General features: G+C 42.3%; 1 protein-coding gene across 1 annotated transcript in view; it reads left to right on the top strand.

Moving 5' to 3' along the window:
• The first annotated feature begins 8,267 nt into the window (after positions 1–8,267).
• LOC124595667 (zinc transporter ZIP10) overlaps positions 8,268–17,082 on the top strand; it is a 311,075-nt gene continuing 302,260 nt past the window's right edge. The window contains exon 1 of the mRNA XM_047134512.1: positions 8,268–8,480. Coding sequence (XP_046990468.1) covers positions 8,355–8,480 — 126 coding nt within the window. The 5' untranslated portion in view covers positions 8,268–8,354. The remainder of the gene's footprint in view (positions 8,481–17,082) is intronic.

Below are 17,082 nucleotides of genomic sequence, written 5' to 3' on the forward strand. Positions count from 1 at the left end.
AGTTTGCCGTGGCATACGGAGCTCCATCGCAGTCTTTAACACTGGTAGCATGCCGCGACAGCGTGGACGTGAACCGTATGTGCAGTTGACGGACTTTGAGCGAGGGCGTATAGTGTGCATGCGGGAGGCCGGGTGGACGTACCGCCGAATTGCTCAACACGTGGGGCGTGAGGTCTCCACAGTACATCGATGTTGTCGCCAGTGGTCGGCGGAAGGTGCACGTGCCCGTCGACCTGGGACCGGACCGCAGCGACGCACAGATGCACGCCAAGACCGTAGGATCCTACGCAGTGCCGTAGGGGACCGCACCGCCACTTCCCAGCAAATTAGGGACACTGTTGCTCCTGGGGTATCGGCGAGGACCATTCGCAACCGTCTCCATGAAGCTGGGCTACGGTCCCGCACACCGTTAGGCCGTCTTCCGCTCACGCCCCAACATCGTGCAGCCCGCCTCCAGTGGTGTCGCGACAGGCGTGAATGGAGGGACGAATGGAGACGTGTCGTCTTCAGCGATGAGAGTCGCTTCTGCCTTGGTGCCAATGATGGTCGTATGCGTGTTTGGCGCCGTGCAGGTGAGCGCCACAATCAGGACTGCACACGACCGAGGCACACAGGGCCAACACCCGGCGTCATGGTGTGGGGAGCGATCTCCTACACTGGCCGTACACCACTGGTGATCGTCGAGGGGACACTGAATAGTGCACGGTACATCCAAACCGTCATCGAACCCATCGTTCTACCATTCCTAGACCGGCAAGGGAACTTGCTGTTCCAACAGGACAATGCACGTCCGCATGTATCCCGTGCCACCCAACGTGCTCTAGAAGGTGTAAGTCAACTACCCTGGCCAGCAAGATCTCCGGATCTGTCCCCCATTGAGCATGTTTGGGACTGGATGAAGCGTCGTCTCACGCGGTCTGCACGTCCAGCACGAACGCTGGTCCAACTGAGGCGCCAGGTGGAAATGGCATGGCAAGCCGTTCCACAGGACTACATCCAGCATCTCTACGATCGTCTCCATGGGAGAATAGCAGCCTGAATTGCTGCGAAAGGTGGATATACACTGTACTAGTGCCGACATTGTGCATGCTCTGTTGCCTGTGTCTATGTGCCTGTGGTTCTGTCAGTGTGATCATGTGATGTATCTGACCCCAGGAATGTGTCAATAAAGTTTCCCCTTCCTGGGACAATGAATTCACGGTGTTCTTATTTCAATTTCCAGGAGTGTAGATTAGACGCAGCAGAAGACTTACAACTCTCTCTTAAGGAAGACCGTATGTCACTTCCGGTTGACTCCATAACTTTTCGTCAGTACGAACTGTGATCTTTCTGACAGGAGATCAGGTAGAATCACGAATGCAGCCACACTACAGAGACGATGTTCCGTAGGCATGCAATTCAATTAGAAGTCACTTGTTAGAAAAGACATTAAAGCTTTCTGGAAATTTACGAATATGGAATCAATTTGAGATCCTTGCTGACTGCAGTCAATACGTCATCTGAATAAAGATCCGTGCTGACTATTTGCCAATCAATCATTTTCTTTCAGGTAAGTCATAATGTTCTAGCTGAGCATATGTGCCAAAATCCTACTTCAAATTGACGTTAGCGATATGGGTCTTTAATTTAGCAGATTACTCCTATTTCCCTTCTTGAGAATTGGTGTGACCTATGTAAGTTCCCAATCCTTAGCTGCGGATCTTTCGCCGAGCGAGCGACTGTGTATGATTTCGAAGTACTGAGCTATTGTATCAGCATACTCAGAAAGAAACAAATTTGTTACACAACCTGGACCGAAGAATTTGCCTTAATTAAGTGATTTAAGCTGCTTCCCTACATCGAGGATATCTACTCCTAAGATACTCATGTTTACAGGTGTTCTTGATTTGAGTTCTGAAACATTTACTTCGTCCTCTTTGGTGAAGGAATTTCGCAAAACCGTGTTTAGTATCTCCGCCGTAGTGGTGCTGTCATCGGTAACATTACCATTACTATCGTACAGCGAAGGTATTGATTGGGTCTTGCCGCTTGTGTATTTTACATGCTATCAGAAGCTCTTTGGATTTTAAATCAGATTTCTGGGCAGAGTGCTTGTAGCACACAGTTAACTTTTTCCATCCAGCAACCAAACAGTGACGCCATGTGGTCCAGAGACTGTACGAGCCATGGAGCCGCGTCTTAACTGAAGAGGAAATCGGGTCCGGATGTGGCAGAACTCTAGTTGAGAGAGCTATTTAACACCTCGGGTTTTGTAGAAAACTGCCGATTGCGCAGAAGGCTCTGTTTTTCATAGCCAACCTAACAGTGCTCATCTGCACAATTTTCGATAGGCTACAAAGTTAAGTAGGGTGAGCCAGCACTGCCTTTCTCTGACGGTCAGGGTCGCTCCTCTGGCGCCCTCAGTGTATCTATGTGGGAAGGGCCGTTCAGACTACGCACGAAAGCCGCAAATCGTGCCTCGTGGACATCCGCCATCGCAACAAGCATAAAGCCAAAAATAATTTACACATAATATTGAATACTTTATATTCAAATATCTGTGATAGCGTCCTCATGTCATCGTAATAGTTCGTCGGCCCTAGAGAGCGTAGCATAATAGGGACCCTACAGAAGATACTTTGCGCGTTGTCGGCTGCTCAACAGAAAGGTGTCATGGCTGGGTTTTTAATTAGCTGTAGTACAGGGCCTTGTTACCACGGCTACGACTGCCAGTCTTCTACAACAGTCAGGTTTTAGTATTATGGCCTTGCATGCGCCGACAGGCACAAAAGCGCGAACAGAAGGATGTCCACGAGCCACGATTTGCGGCCTACCCTCTGGGCCGCGGGCAGGAGCAGAAACTAGGAAACCAGGACAAACGAGCAAAACAAAGCGCCGCATACTCTCTGCGGACGGCTTTTTACCGGAGGGAACCACAGGGTCGAAATGAAAACTAGGAAGTAGCCGACAACAGGTAACACAGGCGTTATAACAATGGTGCGAATACAATCGTGAACTGACCGCTCATGCAATAGGAATGTTTCAAGGAGAAGCAAGTCGTGAGTAAAAATAAATGGGAAACGTCTAAAAAGCAAGGAAACGAGCAGATCTGCGACTCTGTTGACAAGAAGCGACGTTCACCCACACACGTAGGACTCTGTGTCCGCAACAAGGTGACTCACAGACGAAAAAAGTGGCACGTTACAGTAATAGATCTTTGCAGTTTTAGAACAAGAGGTGCCCACGTCACCTGAATATTCACAGTATTTTGTAAACAGTTTGGGGTACAATGATATAAGCAACTTCGCAAATTAAAATAGAAAGTGGTTGAATGGTTCAGATGGCTCTGAGCACTATGGGACTTAACATCTGAGGTCATCAGTCCCCTAGAACTTAGAACTACTTAAACCTAACTAACCTAAGGACATCACACACGTCCATGCCCGAGGCAGGATCCGAACCTGCGACCGTCGCGGTCGCGTGGTTCCAGACTGAAGCGCCTAGAACCGCTCGGCCGGCAAAGTGGTTGATGTAAGGCATAAATCGACTTCTGAAAAGAAATTAGATTGGCGTATCTTAATCTAGATTCTCACAGAAGTCAGAGGACAGTAATTTATGATCTGGTTCTGGGCAATTTAACAGTTTATCGTAATATTTTTCTATTTCCAGTATCATTTAAGTCAATTCTAAGTATTTTAATCTTGAAACAAACACTTGGTGCTTGGTAGCGCTTCAATTTATTCTTTAAGATCTGATAAAAATCTCTGGAACTGAAATAAAGATCTCTGGTTTCCAGCTAAGCAAGTGTAACTGCAATCATCTTCGTCAACATCGAAACGTTGCGCCATTTCGACGAACTCAATAGCTGGAAATCCGAGAAGGTTTATATCAATTCGGCTCACTAAGAAAGGCAACAAGATCACATATTTGACATTTTTTCGAAGTTTTCTTGCATTCCAAAAGTTGCGATTTTTCCAAAACTCTTCCGATTCTCTGTGTTTCCCTAGGTCTCTTTTCTTTATTGTTCATGTTTTTCATAGTTTTCGATGATTCCAGAGCTTTTTCATTTTCTCCATTTTTATGATCTTGCTGTTCTGCTAGTTCATACTCTTCATTCCGCTATGCAAGTATATCTAGATGACGCAGTTGTTCTGTTTTCTGCAGTATTGATTTGCCTAGATAGCTCTCGCGATTAAGCAGGTTAAGTAAATGTTATTTCATCTTGGAATTTTTTAATTTCTTCTAAGTGCCTCAAAGTGTGTTAATTTATTAATTTCTGTTGCCTTTTTTGTGTTTTTATAAAGGAAAAAATCATAAATGAAGAATTTGATTTTGATCATAGTATGTTTAAAATATTATGATCAAAATCAAATTCATCATTTATGACCGGTGTAACATTCATTATTTCTTTAGAATTTCTCTTATAAATGACCATGCATTCAAATGGATTGTTCCTAGTCTTGGATTTGATGACTGCAATGTTTTATCTTTTTTTGGAAGCTTTCTTCCTTTCCTGTTTTGCACTGAAATGATCTAATAGTTTTATAACATTTTGTTCCGAGAGTTCAGATAGTTCGGTTTCCATAAAATCCAAGACTGCCTCAGTTTTTTCTGGATTCTTCTGTTTGTCTTCAGGCAAGGATCCAAGGTTGAGTGAGTTATGGGAGGAGGCCGCAGCTCCTTCTCACTTTCTCGTCCCCTCGCTCTTCCCCAAAATGCAGGGTGTAACAGGTACAAGTGCAGATATTTTTATTGGCGACTGATGACAGTGTAAGTGTTTACTTTATTTGTAGACCAATAATTATAGCTATTAGGAGTAGTATATTTTTGGTTTGTTTACTACCTCCAAATACATATGGCAAGAACAATCTGTTAATGCTAATTTTCCCCTGGGCAGCATATGGACACATGGATGCATAACAGGTAGTTATACTACAGGCGAATTTCACTTACTGATGCAATTGCGACCATGCAGAAAACATCAGGTACTAAATTATCTTACGTTTTTGCGAGAAAACTTTTCAACGCAGAGAAAGACAACAAACACACAGATGTATCTACATATTAAGGTACCACATATAACAACTTTGTTAGTAGTCACCATACAGGAAACTCATTGCAAAACGAAAAAACCAACAACAAAAAGAGTGGTGGAGGGGAGAATTTCAAACTAAGAACTACTAGGTGTTACATGTCATCGATCACATGATGTAGGAGTACGTTAAAAAAATTACTGAAAGCGCTTCTGTCGCTTCCAAATTTGCCGACGATGAACCCGTAATGTTGCCGAAAATTGCAAACGTTACAACTCTAAATGACGTTGTTGTATGTCTAGTAGCAATATCCAGGATATACAAAAGACAAAGCGCTCACGATCAAGATGAATCGAGAACTCATAACCATAAAAGCCGAAGCCACAGGAAAGGAACAATCCTGACCCTTCACTTGCAGACAAGTCTCAACACCATTTAAGCCACGAAAAGCGCCAACGTTTGACAATAGCCACTCTTAATTCCTAATAATGTGCATAAAATATGCAAAAGTATGGGTGACTCATTTCTGCACAGACATTACGCAAACCGCCAGTATATCACAATAATTTCAACACTCGAAGGTAATCCCTGTATCAGATTCTCGCAGTCAAGCTGATAGCCCTGCATACCAATAACAATGCTATCTATGACCAACAAGCTACCAGAACGGCTTATTCATAACAAAATCAGTACTTGAATATTTGAAACAGTCCCAATCGGACAAGACGAACTTGTGGCCAAAACGAAGCTGTCATTCCCCGCACACCTCGGGGCAGGATTTCAAAGAAAACATAAAATCGCAGCTACATTCATTGACTTATCAGAGGCCTGCGTCAGAGTGACTAGAGAAGGCATGACATACAAATGTCTTCGTGTAATCTTGCAAGCCATTCGCTCCACTAATCGACAGTATACTAAATAACTCGGTGTTCCAAGTTATGCAGTTCGTGATCGGCTCCCCAAGAAAACTAAGGAACAGTCTACTACGGGTATCACATTTTGCCCCACTTCTCACAGAAGTACAAAAAGCATTGCTGAGGAAGTTCGGTTATGCTGACGACTCGATACTTGCAACAAGATTTAGCTTAATTGAAATGAGAAGAAATCCTAGCAGTGGGCATATAAGTAATGGGAAAGTACTTTCGCAAGTGGAGACTCCAACAAACACCACCAAAACTGAGATTCCCCGCTTCCATCTGAGTAAACTCTCTGGAAGAAAACTCAACATACAGTTTCAAAACACTACAGCTACAATGTAACACTAAAAACTGATAGAACAGTCTTCCAGACTTGGGAATCCACCTTGCGTTCTTATGGCCTGGTTCTTGTCTTTCCAAGCGTAATATCATAACCGGATCCACTCTAGAACATGGTTACACAAATTGTAAAGCGAATAAATGCTCCGCAAAGAACCATTAATAACTTGGCAGTTCCTTTTTCGACTTTTTGATGACGTCAATTTTTTTTCAATTTTATTATGATTTCTGAGTTGACAGTTATAATTTGTAACTGAAGTAATCACTGAAAAAAAACAAGTTTTCCTAGTTCTTTAAAAAATTATAACTTTCAAAATAAAAAAGGTGTTCCATCAAAGCACTCTGATTCTCGAAGCCTTCCGTTAGAGGAAAGTTTGGAAATCCCTCCTCTCGACGACCAGTAACAAAGACAACAAGGATCGCCGTAGAAGACCGCATTGAATCTTGCCAACAGGTGGACTCGAGATTGGAGTGGAGTGTATCACCCAAAACATGGTTCTTGATAAAGAGAACTGGAACCCAGCCTGGCAGATGGGCGTTTCTTTTCTTTTCTTTTTTTTTTTTTTTTTTACATACCTGCAGTAAGGAACTATCCTCACTTCGTGATTACAGAGATCCGCAAAGCAAAAGTGGCATCACAGAAGAATACGATGGTAGACCAGAAAAACCCCGTCTACGACCTCAGAATTGATAGATTACATAAATATCCCAGAATTTCTTTTCTAATTTGGTATATTATATATATTACTCTGTTATTACTTCAAAGTTTGTATTTTTTGAGCCACCAGCCCGCCATGAATTCCTCTCCTGTGCCAAACTTTTCATCTCAGAGTAACTACTTGCAATCTACGTCCACAATTATTTTCTCGATGTATTCCAACCTCTGTCTTCCTCTACCGTTTTTACCCCCTACAGCTCCCTCTAGTACCATGGAAGTTATTCCCTGATGTTTTAACAGTTTTCGTATCATCCTGTCTCTTCTTCTTGACAGCGTTTCCCGCATATTCCTTTCCTCTCTGATTCCGAGCAGAACCTCCTCATTCCTTAGCTTATCAGTCCACCGGATTTTCAGCATTCGTCTGTAGCACCCCATCTCAAATGCTTCGATTCTCTTCTGGTCCAGTTTTCACCAAAGTCCGTGTTTCACTACCATACAATTCTGTGCTCCAAACGCGCATTCACAGGAATTTCTTCCTCAGAGTAAGGCCTATGTTTGATACTAGTAGACTTCTCTTAGCCAGGAATGCCATTTTTGCCAGAGCTAGTCAGCTTTTAATGTCCTCCTTGCTCCGACCGTCATTGGTTAATTTTAAGCCGAGGTGTCCATCGCAGCAATTTTTCCTTGTCTTTTGCAAACCAATTACGCTAATTTAATCATTATTAATGATCGTTTGCTGCTTGAACTACAAGTATTTCGACCACCCATAGGATGATGAAGTCTCGTACCATTCCCTCGCCCTGCTATAGAAGCAACTCACGTAAGTGGATAATGACGATTCAGTTTTTTAGGAGCAGAGCACTGGCTGTTAAGTACATTGTGTTGGGCTCGAGTCCTGGCGTGACAGACGGCTTCAGCTTCTCGGAAAGTTTTTATAGGCAAGATGGACAAAAACATGTTCGTAGTTAACCGCAACGACGTTTACACGAACCATTATCTGGAATGGCGTTGTGCCGGTGTCGTCGATGCGATGAGATTTGCATCTGAAAAGGGATTATACAACCGTTTCAGTTGAACGCTCATCTAATGAATTGACTTAAATATTTTAAGAAACTAAGGATTCTAAAGTCATGATTCAGGCGTATAACCCCCAAAAAATGTATACTGCGAGGACACCCGAAGAACTCGAGGCCGCAAGGCGAAATGCCACCTAGCGGCGGGACTCCTAAGCTATGCCGGCTACTTTCGCCGCTAGTGCTGCCACCAGCGGCAGTTTATGAAACTTACAGCATCTATGTCTCGGACGAATCCGGCCGCAGCTTCAGTTTACAGCGGGCTGACGGTGGGAGTGGTAGCAGAATTGGAAGCGGACGAGATTTCAGAGGGACGCGCCTGACTAAGGGGGTGGTGCACGGCCATGCGACTGCGATGACGACCGGAACTTGCTGCGTAGTCGTGACGCTGTTAATAGCGGTCGCCGCCGCTGACAGCACAGACTTCTTCCTCAGGGAGATCTTCCAGAAGTATGGAAACAGCGGAGTCATAACCTACGAGGTGAGTTTAGGGCGCAGCCGGCACACTGCGAGGTGGGGGTAGCAACCCTCGCCTCCGGCGCGCGCTTTGATTTCCCACTACGTACCATGTCGCGAACTGCTTTCAGTGTAATTGCAGCGCTGTTATATTGACTGCGTACTAAAGATTGTGATGTCGGTAATTGTGCTTTCTGTTGGATATTTAAAGTGTTTGTGTGTGGCACGTCGTGAGCTAAGTTAAAAGGAGAACGTGCCGATGTTGGATGACAAATGGAAAAGTATACGCCTGCACTGATAATAAAAAGTATCATCTGATGACGACCGAATTGAACTAAGGAGATAATCATACTAGCTGGTTGTTATTCAGTGTGAATTCCAATATATTCGGTTTCAGTGAATGAAAGTCGTTGGAAATAAACAATTTTTTTATTTTTAATTTAGCTGTTAATTTAGTATATTATGCGTGTACACACGTAATATCACTTGCGTGCTATAATCAATTCCTATACATTGTTGCTGCTTCTAGCATTCTCCAAGAGCTCTGTTACAAAACGACTTTAGGAGAATTGGACAACTATATTCTATGGTTTAAATCATATCACTTTGCGCATAACAATAACTTGTACACACCAGTTTTGATTCCTGCATCAACTGAACAAGGAATCTTTTCACCAAAAAGTGTTACCGATTTTCCCAGAAGTGCGTTCTATGTTTGTTTACCCTGCAGACCTAATGTTGCGTTGTATCTCCGGACACTCTAAATTTTTTTAGAATTGTTAGGTTTATGCTTTACAAAAAAGCTTCTTTATTAGCGAGACAGTGGAAAAATAAGCACGATAACGGGATTTATTTTATTGTTTTAGTGAAAAATCGATGTCGTGGCAATGTCCCGAACAGCGTCAAAACCCAAGACGAAAGCTATAACGAATTTAATGTAAATATAGAGAGCTAGAACTGTAAAAACAGTGAAATAGAACTGAGAAAAATATACATCGTTGGCACGTACATGACAAAACGCCTGAAATGTTTTATATCCATTGGTAGCTATTACCTTGTTTGTTTTCTTGCGTTAAAACACTGAGACAGTGGATTCACGCTCTCCTGCATGTAAAACGAATAGCACTTTATAATTTACGCCCATGGAAAACCAGGTTTGGCATATGAATATCTGTTGTCAGCTGATTGTCGCTGGAGATGTTTTGGCTGCCACCGAGGCCACGGCTAATGGCGGCCCCGGCATTGCTGCGGACTGCCGGCTGTCCATAGAGTGATAGCGTACAGCGGCGCCCCCTCTGCTCGACGCTATCTCTGATCTCACCACGTCGAGACGATGACAGCGCTACTAGTCGCTCACCAACATTTAAGGCTCTATTTGTAACTAATCATTTATCAAAAACGAAGGCACCGTAATTTCGAATGAAATTGAGAACACTAAAATTGGGGATTTGTTGACTAGACAGTATTCGTTTTGTTAACTGTGAAGCATAGTGCCAAACAGCAACATTTGCACAACAGTGGTAGTATTTTACCAGATTTCAATAATTCCAATTCGAAACTTTATTCCCAAACAAATGCAGTGATGCATCCCGTACACGCAGTGCTGATTTTATCTGTCACACAGTAGCAAAACTCAGAATGAGAGGTTGAGAACCCTGTGTATTGATTTATCAAAACGTATCAAGAGTTGTGTGGTGCGAAAGTTAAGCAGTGCACTCGTCAATATTTTGTATTGTTGGGTTCGCAGCATCAAACGCAGTAGTGCTTGAGAATTGCGGTACTGCCGAAATAGGCCTATTATACGAAATGTAATAAAACTATTAGCAGCTAATTTGGAAGATTCATAGCACTCCATAGTGTATGTCTAATGAGACACTATTCTTCATTTACTATAAGTCTATTATTCCTGCTGTAAAAAATTATGTGCGTTTGAAGTTGCTATACATTTCCGCGTTTGGAGGACTGTAATTATGTGTATATTTTATTGGAGTACCGCTACCAATTACATGATGTGTTTAGCTTTCACCAGATTGTTCACAAACTGGATTATGTAAAGATGAATGATAAATCTCTTTCGCGCTATAAGAATTATTTTCGTCGCTACATAAACAAGAAACAAGGCAGAGGACAACACAAGCCAAACAATCCATTCGCTGAATTGCATACTTGGGTCAGATAAAAGACAAAAAATAGTTATCTGAGTCAGTAGTACAAAGAAATTGTTTTTATGAGCGGAATCCTGGGAAATGATCGAACGAGATAGGAGCAGACTTGAAGCCGTGAAAATGTATTTTTTGGAGTAAGGAGTCACAGAGTTTCAAGGCGAGAGAAAATCCCATATACAGAAAACAGGAAGCGAATGAAAACCCTTCATACATCATGGAAGATGTGTAAAAATGGCGTTTAAAATGGTATGGGCATATGATCAGATTATGGGATTACCTAAGTCAAAACAAATTACTATAAGCATTTTTGGATGGTGACTGTCAACAGCCGATAAGTAATATATAAAATGAATATTTGATCCCAAATATTTGTGTTTGCAATAAAAACAGCTGATGGTTCAAATATGCATTTTATACATAGAAAGTACTATGTTGGTAATCCCCATGCAAGAGGAGAAGTTGACACTGTGCAGAATGGAAGAGTAAAGTAAAGGAGGATATGCAGTGAAGAAATTTGAAAGAATATTTGTACAAGGCTCGAAAGACTTGGATACGAAGCTGAGGGAAACGGCCTACAGAGCTGTAAACAACTTGGAAAAAAGGAAAAAAACTCCGTATACCACTCACGAAAACTTATTTTCACTTTGAGAAGATGTATAAGAGACCAACAACCGTGCCGATCATAGTATCTGTTACAGTAATAGCAATTTAGATGTCTGCCAGATTGCTGCGGTCGGTAAATTCCTTCGTTTCCCTCGTTATATGATGGTGTTGGAGAGCCGTGAGGAAAGGAATAATTCAACACGGTTTTGTCTTCGGCACGTGTCAGTTAATCATAACTTACTTCTATGGGTGATGGAAATAAGTCCCACAAACAGGGGAGACCGAAGCTGCTATGCAAATTGACACACCCTAATTACACTGATTAACTGGTATCGGAGAAACCAGGTGCAATATGTTGCGTTATCGTCAAAAGTAAATTCTGCACTTCTTAACTACCTGAACATCGTTATTAAAAATATCTAGAGTCAGTGTTAAAAATCAAGGAAAAATTATAACAGACGAGAAGAGTTTTTATGCATAATCACTATAATATTTAGACTCTTTGAAATGTGACGATGGAAAACAGTAGAAAACGATCTGTCCCTAGTCATAAGCCTGAGCCACTTGTCAGCAGTATTGTACAAATTACAAGATATTGCATATTTCTATGAACAGTCTTTTCCTGGAGTGACACGTTATCTTCGAATTTATGCAACGTCTCGTGATGGTTTAGTGAAATGGTGATTTAGATGTAAAAGGGAGATCATGTATTTCATACAATAGCTGTATGACGCCAATTGGAGGTGCATCCAGACCTCGGAAAATGTGTGACAAAAACAATTGATTTGAGGATATTGTTTATGTGTGTCGCACGATGGAAACAATATACTAACTGTTACAAATTTCCGTAGCTTGTTTTGAGAGCTAAGTGTGCGGCTATCGTTAAAGACGAAACACTGACTGTATCGAACGTTTGTCGCTGCTGTCTGCAGAAGATTCATAGATCCTGATGTACAGCTCTGGTGTGATGCAGTAAAACGAGGGCGTTTCATTAAAGCATAGAATGGCGGAAAATTAGTGGTATTGGTGACGTTATGCTCATAACACTGATGTTGTGAACCTCTTGTTTTATTTGAGTTATATCTTTCCCATGAACGAAATGCAGACTTTGTGTGGATCTTTACGGGCTGATAAACGGCGGCTTGAAGCGGCAATGAGGTGACAGTTTGATTGGAGTTGGCTAAACCGGTCGGCTCACCATCTCCAGAACGCATCCTGCTACCCTCAGTGCGCTTCTTTCTGATATTTCCGGCCAAACAACTCTCAACGCGCACCCCAGCACAGTGCAGGGAGGACCCAGGCGGAAGGAAGAAGTTAATACCGGTTGAGAGACTGCTAAGTGGATCACTTTCTGCAGTTTCTCACGGACACAAAACCATCGCGACACCCGCCTTGGCTATGTATCTCCTTAACGAAGACTTTTCCTATCGTCGCTGCGGAACACGATCCAGACTATATCTCATCTTTGTTTCCGTGATTTATGGTTTTCTCTCATTTGTCAAAGTGGATACACGTTTGTGAATTTCAAGGTGCATCATATGAAAGAAACAGGTTTCCTTTATTCTTTGGATTCTCAACTTTCATCACAAATAAGTAACGAACAATCTGCTAAGACGAATTGTCGAAACAGCGCTTGTATCGTATGCATTTCGACAAATAAATCTTGCGCTAGTTCTCTTGTTGAGTAGCACCAGAAAATTATTCACGTATTGTGAAGTAAAATGTATGTCTGGGGCTATGAATTCTGTCAGTAATCTATCGTCTTCTCTGCAATGTATCGTGACCAGAATACTGGCTACACTTAATTATTGACTGAAAAGATAGATATTCCTCTAAATTAAAACTAAAGCAGATTACAGTGCAGAGGTGGATTCCTAAGATTTAGTTATAATAAAAACACCAGACTACAGAAATATTTTCCTTTGATTTAATTTCACAGCAGAATTTAATCTCCAATCAAACTTCAACTCAAAATCTGAATGCCCCATATTGTTTCTCAAATGATTACACGTTTCTGCTTATGAAGCACATATACGAAAATCTTTCTTATAAGAAGGCAAAAAACACCGCTCTGGGTGTAGAAAGTCTTTCCTATTAAAATCACGATCAGCTTCACGCCAATTTCAGTGCACCCTCAGTATTTTACTTTCTTTTTACACTGGCTTAGTAAATATTATATGGAGTAGAAAACTCCTGTAGATCATGTATTTTCACAAATTATGTTTGGAACATTGTTTTACGCTGTCCTGTCCTTCACGTCATTGATAAATCAAAACCCGCCAGAAAAATTTGTCAAATTGATTAAAAGGCGTCCCTAAAATAAAATAATACGAGTATTTGGTACAACAAGAATAAAATAAGTCCTGCAAAGTGTGCGAACATGTACACACATCAAAAAAAGTTTTGCATCACATCGGTTCCGAGAGTTCCGGAACCTGTACAGAAAATTGGAATAGAGATCAACATAAACAACATCTCTGCCCTTTTTATTGCTCATGAAAACCACACATTGCATATTGTACAGCGAGACTTTCAGAGGTGGTGGTCCAGATTGCTGTTCACACCAGTACCTCTAATACCCAGCAGCATGTCCTCTTGCATTGATGCAGTCCTGTATTCGACGTGGCATCCTATCCACAAGTTCATCAAGACACTGTTGGTCCAGATTGTCCCACTCCTCAACGGCGATTCGGCGTAGATCCCTCAGAGTGGTTGGTGGGTCATGTCCTCCATAAACAGCCCTTTTCAATCTAACCCAGGCATGTTAGATAGGATTCATGTCTGGAGAACATGCTGGCCACTCTAGTCGAACGATGTCGTTATCCTGATGGAGGTCATTCACAAGATGTGCACGACGGAGATCGCGAATTATCGTCCATGAAGACGAATGCCCCGCCAACATGCTGCCGATATGGTTGCACTAGCGGTCGGAGGATGGCATTCACGTATCGTAGAGCCGTTACGGCGTCTCCCATGACCACCAGCTGCGTACGTCGGCCCCACATACTGCCAACCCAAAACAGCAGGGAACCTCCACCTTGCTGCACTCGCTCGACAGTGTGTGTAAGGCGTTCAGCCTGACCGGGTTGCCTCCAAACACGTCTCCGACGATTGTCTGGTTGAAGGCATATGCGACACTTATCAGTGAAGAGAACGTGATGCCAATCCTGAACAGTCCATTCGGCATGTTGCTGGGCCCGTCTGTACCACGCTGCATGGAGTCGTGGTTGGAAAGATGGACCTCGCCATGGACGTCGGGACTGAAGTTGCGCATCATGCAGCCTATTGCGATCAGATTGAGTCGTAACACGACGTCCTGTGACTGCACGAAAAGCATTATTGAACATGGTGGCGTTGCTGTCAGGGTTCCTCCGAGCCATAATCTGTAGGTAGCGGTCATCCACTGCAGTAGTAGCCCTTGGGCAGCCTGTGCGGGGCATGTCATCGACAGTTCCTGTCTCTCTCTGTCTCCATGTCCGAACAACATCGTTTTGGTTCACTCCGAGACGCCTGGACACTTCCCTTGTTGAGAGCCCTTCCTGGCACAAAGTAACAATGCAGACGCGATCGAACCGCGGAATTGACCGTCTGGACATGGTTGAACACAGCCAATATGAGCTGTGTACCCTCTTCCTGTTGGAATGACTGGAACTGATCGGCTGTCTGACCCCCTCCGTGTAATAGGCGCTGCCCATGCACGGTTGTTTACATCTTTGTGCGGGTTTAGTGACATCTCTTGAACAGTCAAAGGGACTGTGTCTGTGATACAATATCCACAGTCAACGTCTATCTTCAGGAGTCCTGGGAACCGGGGTGTTGCAAAACTTTTTTTGATGTGTGTACATAAGCATCAGCAAAAACATACCATATCATCAGCTGGATGCGACACGGGTACAGCCATAAGGAACGCTGAACTAGCTAGAGCCCTAGGCAAGCAGACATGAAGAACGCTATTGGCCGTGGTATCCGGAAACCCAGCAAGATGGCGCTAGACGGCTACAGAAAGTGGGGCTGGAGCACTGAACGGTGAAGCGTGAAAGAGAGGGGGGCGAGTGCTGTACATCAAAATAAATTATAATTTAAATCAGCAAGTGATAGAAAACATAGAATATGCGTGTACAGAAAACTAATGCTCTAATTCCCGTATGATGCAGACCACTACTATTTGTAATGTATATTATTTCACACAATTTTAATACCAATTGAGAATTTATAAACAATATTTTTTACATGCATCGGAATATGTTGTCGGACAGCAGGAACAATGGACTACCTGGTTAGGTAGTTAAAATTTCCTAAAAATAGTTTAACGTGAGCCCAGGAGATTTTTGTAAGGCTCGCAAAGTTGCAGTCTCTTCTCAAATATTAAGGTTGTAACTTGTATTATCCAAAAATATGATTTGCGTTCCCTCGTGTATGTCCATGATCTGATGTCCTGAGTCGCGTAAATGGGCAATTAGTCCAGATCCTGAATTCTTGCAGTTGATATGCTATTTAAGCAGAGTTGGAAAAACTACTGCCAGTTTGGCTTATATATTTGGCGCCACGTTGCTGAAATGAGATGCATTAGACACCCGGAACCTAAACCTATCATGAAGCATACTTTGCTTGTTAAATTTGTGCCCGTTGTTCTTAAGAATATAATAAGCCTGGACTATGTTTTTCGAAACCTGGCATTTGCCTATTCTATCAGAAAATATCTCCTAAGAAAGGGATACTGCGGTACTTTTTCCTAGTGGGACCTGTGTTGTCTGCTGAGATAAGGTATTTGGTTGGGATAGAAACTGTGCCACGTTGCGACTCATATTTAGCCTTCGTACTATATCCCAGTGCCAACGTAAAAAGGCAAAAAAATTAAAATACTTAATTTGTAATCCCTGTTTGCAACACCTGCGTATGCGTCTAAATTAAAGTGAAACTGGTCGTGGTTTTAATAAAAAACTTTCTATAACTAGAGCAGTGTTTTATACCTTCTTATAAAAATGTGGACGTTTGGTTACTGTTGCCTGCAATCCAAAATAATATATGAAAACGTGTTTTGTGTCAAGTATTATGTAATTAAGTTTGTTCTCCAAGTTGACTCAGCGAAATTCACGTTTTTTGCTGTTAAAATGCAGAATTTATCCGCTAGATATTTCTGTGATGTTGTAGAATCTATGATTATGAAACGCAGAAATGATCACATCCTGAGATCTGAAGACAGGACTGGAAAAGTTAATAGGGGGCTACGTCGACAGTATTGTACCTGCTAGTACTTAGGTGAATAGGTTGCCTGACAAGAAGGAAAACTGTGAAAAGTGTGTACATGCAGACACTGAACAGACAGTTTGCGTTATGCAGTGGTTCGTTAATTAGCAGCCAGAAGTTGGTGTAAAAGGATGTTTAGGAATGAGGGACTGGTGAACAATTTATAATCTCGATCTGAAAAATAAATAAATAAACAAACAGATCTGAAGAAACTCACTCCATCCCAGTTGTGTGCTGTAGAGGAAGAGGCAGATGGCTGCATTACCATTGCCATTCTGGACATATCTAGTTGACCTAATATGAGATAATAGGTTAGTCATAATAAAAGCAACAGCGTGGACAAGAAGGAAAGTGACCATCGTTTAAGTAGCAGGCGACGAATACGGAAGTCAATAATGAGCGTGAATAGCTTTAAATATATGGGCAAATAGGCGAAGACAATTGGATGAAAGAAGGCGGGAAATAAGAAACAAAAAATGGAAGTACCATTCCAAGCCACACGAAACGTTTCCAACAAAAAGTGCCTTTCCATAAAAATCAAAATAAGACATTACAACTGTCGTAAAACCAGTGTTTCTTTGCATAAGAATATCAGAATATCTTATCGTCTCT

This window comes from Schistocerca americana, chromosome 2 (assembly GCF_021461395.2).
Source record: "Schistocerca americana isolate TAMUIC-IGC-003095 chromosome 2, iqSchAmer2.1, whole genome shotgun sequence".
Classification (NCBI taxonomy): Eukaryota; Metazoa; Arthropoda; class Insecta; order Orthoptera; family Acrididae; genus Schistocerca; species Schistocerca americana.